Source organism: Oratosquilla oratoria, chromosome 42 (assembly GCF_046742065.1).
Source record: "Oratosquilla oratoria isolate Oo_2021 chromosome 42, ASM4674206v1, whole genome shotgun sequence".
NCBI lineage: Eukaryota > Metazoa > Arthropoda > Malacostraca > Stomatopoda > Squillidae > Oratosquilla > Oratosquilla oratoria.
Genome location: NC_134818.1, coordinates 25198900 through 25203899, shown reverse-complemented (window position 1 = coordinate 25203899; position 5000 = coordinate 25198900). Strand labels below are relative to the sequence as shown.

The following is a 5000-nucleotide window of genomic DNA, read 5'->3' as shown; positions in this document are numbered from 1 at the left end:
TCATGACTACAGATTAGCTTAAGTTGAATAGGAAAAGTCATGGTCATTTCGACCTAAGTCACAGTGAGCGTCGAAATTAATTTTAACATGGTAAAATTCTCGACCATCATGACTGTAGATTAAATTAAGTTGAATAGGAAAAGTCCTGTTCATGTCGACCTGAGTCACAGTGGGCGTTGAATTAGTTAACATGGTAAAATTCTTGACCATCATGACTACAGATTAGCTTAGGTTGAATAGGAAAAGTCATGGTCATTTCGACCTAAGTCACAGTGAGCGTCGAAATCAATTTTAACATGGTAAAATTCTCGACCATCATGACTGTAGATTAGCTCAAGTTGAATAGGAAAAGTCATGTCCATTTCCCACCTGAGTCACGGTTGAGCGTCGAAATTAATTCAACATGGTAAAATTCTCGACCATCATGACTGTAGATTAGCTCAAGTTGAATAGGAAAAGTCATGGTCATTTCGACCTGAGTCACAGTGAGCGTTGAAATTAATTTCAACATGGTAAAGTTCTTGACCATCATGACTATAGATTAGCTTAAGTTGGATAGGAGAAGTCATGTCCATTTCGACCTGTTTTTTTTTTTTTTTTTTTTTACTTATATCGATATATCAATATATATATATATATATATTCATTTATTTATTTATTTTTTATAAAAATAATATTGTACAATTCACATAGTGCATAAATTCTATGTAGAATATTGTATCTTGCTCCAGGCGGTTCCTGGGCCTTCCCCCACCCCCCCGTGCGCCTTTGCCCCCCCCCCCTTCTTTTGCGAAGAGGGTGGAGCCGTTCCCATGGCGACACATGGGACAGGGGTGATCGAGTGGTAGAGATACCGTGTCCTGAAGGAAGTTGCTGATGCCCAGCCCCCGAGGTCCTGCACCCGTTCCACAGAGTGGGTGCGGAGAAAACGCCAGCGATGCCGCGAGGCCTCTTGATGTTGTGGGCGTGGGGGGCATGGCCTGGGTCGGCCATTCCGGTGCCCTGTTGGTGGTGTCAGCTAGCCAAGACAGGGAAGTCCAGAACTGTGCTAGCGGAGATGGTCACTATCGCGTGTCTCCGAAGGAAGTCCTGGAATCTCCGGTTGGGGAAGGGTTGTTGGATCTGGATGACGGTCGGGCCCGTAGCGAAGGACGCGGTCTGTCGCTTCCCCCGGTCGAACAGACCACGGGAAAAGGGGAGCTGCTCTCACCACGCCCCGGCGAGCTATCTCCGGGGCCGACCGCGCTGCAGACTGACGAGCTGCCAGACGAGCCGCGGTGAAGGCCCTCGCTGCTGGGGTAGGGCTGATGACGCCATGTTGGCTGTACCCTCTGCCACGGTAGAGAGTGCCGCCAGGGTGTCTCTGCATACAGAAAACACGCGAATCAAATTAGTAGGGCGAGAAGGATCCCGATCCCCGGAGGGTGTAATAAAGTCACATCGCTCAATTGTAGAACGTATAACATATGTGAAGCCGAGGTCGTTTCCGAACGACCTCGTCCTCGGGCGCTAGTCAAGAGGCTCCGTCCTGGGTGAAGACGCTACCCGAGCGTCTCTCGCCAGGACAGGTCTGGACCCTCTATAGATTGAAATATCCCACTCACCTCAATTCTTCCCGCGGGAAGTCCTCAAAGCTCGTGGCGAGCGTCGTCAGCCAGTTCCTCATCATCGCCATTGCCGTGACGGTCGAGATGGTAGAGGCAAGGTCTTGTCTGGTCGAGGCCTCCGTCGTCAGCAACTTAGCCTCCGGTTCACTAAGTTGATGGGGGAGGGCGGGGTCCCTGCCCGAGTGCCACAAGCAATCGCGCAGGCCCTCCGGCGCGAAGGGTGGTGGCAGGACGACGGGGAATGATGAAGGGATATGCCGTCGAGGAGGAACCGTCTTGGGTTGGTCTTGGGCCCGCTCGAGAGCAGGGAGAGTGCTACCGCCGGTGAGTCCCCCGACCTGTCGACAAACATATGCCCATCAGGGTTTAAACGAGGGTTCTCCAGGAGAGCACCTAATGCGTCCAGAGTGTTAGAGGTGGAAATCCTGGAGGGCGTGGAGGCCGGGGCGGAGAGGGGTCGAATCTTATATAGAACCTTAGCCCCCTCCGCGTCGTTGGCCCACTTTAGGATAACGTCATCTCTCCTCCTCCAGCCCTCCAGTAGCGAGTAGTCGGGAGACCAGGCCACTAGCTTGTGATCTTCTCCAAACGAGTACTCCCAGGACCGGGGAAGGTCACACCATGAGAAGGGGTGAACTCAAGAGTCCGTCATGGTAGGAGGATAAGGTAAAGAAGAACTGTAAGTGGTCCTCCACCCCGTCCAACCCGACGGACGTCTGATTGGGGGGTTCCTCCGGAGAGGGGCCTTCTAGTCCTATACCTGTCGCCGGCACGGAGGGGCGGAGGGAAGGACCAGGAGGGAGAGTGGAGTGGGTGCTAGAGCCGTAGGTTCAATAGGAGGTTGCTCTGGAGAGGGGTGCGTTATGATTTGCGCGGCCTGAAAGGCCGGATAATGTGATAGGGCCGATTCAAGGACGGGGCCTATCAGGGACGGAAGGAGGGCAGCCACTTGGGCAGCCAGAGTTCCCTCTCCCCTCGTTTCGTCCCCCGGCTCCCTGCCCTTGTGGGATTTACGGCGAGGAAAAGGAGAGCGAGGAAGGGAGGGCGAGTTGGGGGGAGAGGCTGTGGAGGGTGGGGACAAGCTGAGCGTCCTGGACCTCGGTGAGGCAGACCTCTTTTTCGAGCGAGATTTCCTGCCGGGTTCACGTGAGTGAACTAGGGAGGAAGACGAGTTCGTGGGGGTGCTTGACAAAGCAAGCCGTAAGGGTTTTAAGGACCCTTGATGGTCGGATGTATGGGGCTGCCGAGAGGCCTGAGGACGCTCGGGGACACCATACTCCGCAACATCAGACTCGTCCCCTTGTACTCCGAGAGGCCCAGGTTGTCCACCAACGGAAGTCTCGGAGACATAGGGAGACGGATGGCGAGGGCGAACGAGGCCCAATTCCACGCCTAACGCCGGATCCGCCCACACCAGGGGGGGGGGGGGTCGTCAGCGGATTTCAATTTCCGAGCTCTGTGCCATGCCTCCCGAAGAAGTTCGAGGGCGGCTAGCTTGGAACGGGTTTTGGGAGGAGCAGCACGAATCTCCTCAACCCGCGCTTTGCACACAACGCAGGCTAGGGGGTTAAAGCCAGCTTGTGAGAAACAAGGGGCATGGCGGGAGCAGAGGTCGTGGTGGCCGTCTGACGAGATCCCTGGCTGTGCAGCCGGATTCCACACACAAGCGTTTGGTCTGAAAATAGAATAATGATAATCATAGAAGGGGTGTCCCAAAGGTGTCTGGACACAACACCGAAGGGGAAAAACTGCAGGAGAACAGGTAGGGCTCCCTACGAGAACACACGAGCACGAGCAGGAACCAGACTTACCGGCATGAAAAGAAGGTGGGTTGTGGAGTGACCGACTCGTCTGGTTCCGCGATGCTAAGTGACGCGACGTCCGGCTCGAGCTAGCCGGGTAAGAAGGGAGGGGATAGGGAGGGGGAGGTGGGGTCGACAATGCGCATGCCTGCACAGAGCCGGGAATTTTAAATTTCCGATGATTTTGGCGGAAAATTCAAACCACACTCAACCTTCGGGAAATGGCCATATGACCAGGAGTGTGGTATGGGATTATCGCTATAGCTTCGCTGTGCAGGTTTCTTTCAGCCGATAAATACACATATATACATATATATATATATATATAATGTGTGTGTGTGTGTGTTGTGTGTGTGTGTGTGAGTGTTGTGGTGTGTTGTGTGTGTGTGTGTGTGTGTGTGTGTGTGTATAAACATATACCATAAACAAGTCACTAGTTGCAGTGATGTCTTTCAAATGATAAAACACAACAATCGCGAGCCTCGATCCGGACCATAATGATCAAGAGTCCTGTCTGCTGCCATCTTGCCGAGCATATGTTTGTATATCTATACACGCACACATATGTTGTGTATACATGCAATAATACATTGATTCATCCGCATGATACTCTAATGCCGATGCCTTGATATCAACTACACCAATATTGATATATTGATATAATATTGATGTAACAGGACAGTCTATTGATAGTTTAGCAATACCGATACATTTGAATTATTAATTGAGGTGTCTCGATAGATTGATAAGTTAATACATTTCCTTGGTAGTATCACGCAATTCTCTAAAATGTTCGTTCCTTTCATGCATACATGATTTTTCCTTGTCACGAAGTAATGTTTTGTTTTTTCCACTTTTTAAAAATAGTTATTGTATGCTAATTATTATGGAGAGTACGATTATTACATCGACAACAATTGGAACAAAAGATGAGCAGAATTTACGTGTTGCTCACAATTACATAAGGGACTAGGAGATCTTTTGTATGTGACACAGTTAACAATGTACAATACCTTTTTCTAAATCCATGAACACTTAAAGAATTATGTACTTTTATAGCAAATTTTCCGAAAGAATTGTTTGTTATAGCTACAAACTTCGTCCTCCTCATTGCCTTGTGGAAGTGTCCCATCTTTATGTTATATCAGTTTCTCAAGTTTCGTAAAAAGTAAAGTAAAAGTAAAATAAAACAGATCTTTCAATAACCATATTTCAAAGCAATTTTATCTTCTGAGACAGGTGATCTGTATCAACTCTGTGGTTTCAGATAGACTATTTTCAATTCATATTCCTGTCCTTAGTTTTATTAATGTATCGATTTCTTCAATACATTTCAAGAATCGGGGCAAAGTCAGTACCGATTAACGACAACCGATACTGATAATAACGTAGATTCTTCGTCTATAAATTTATCAAAAACTATTCATCTCCTGTGTAGAGAGGAGGATTATGCATGGAAGAGGCGTGTACATGTATACACTACATTCAAGCTGTCTTTGGCGTTAGCGATAACTACCTCTCAATGAGCTCCGATAATTGAACCTTATCTGATGATAAGGAAAGATTTCGAAGCCCAGTGACACTGTGCCAT

The 5000-nt window shown here is 49.0% G+C and overlaps 1 protein-coding gene across 1 annotated transcript in view; it reads right to left on the bottom strand.

Annotated features, from left to right (window-relative positions):
- Window positions 1-1221: 1221 nt before the first annotated feature.
- LOC143021593 (uncharacterized) overlaps window positions 1222-5000 on the bottom strand; it is a 9393-nt gene continuing 5614 nt past the window's right edge. The window contains exons 2-3 of the mRNA XM_076179195.1: window positions 1605-1945; window positions 1222-1363 (exon numbers count right to left, since the gene is read on the bottom strand). Coding sequence (XP_076035310.1) covers window positions 1225-1363; window positions 1605-1945 — 480 coding nt within the window. The 3' untranslated portion in view covers window positions 1222-1224. The remainder of the gene's footprint in view (window positions 1364-1604; window positions 1946-5000) is intronic.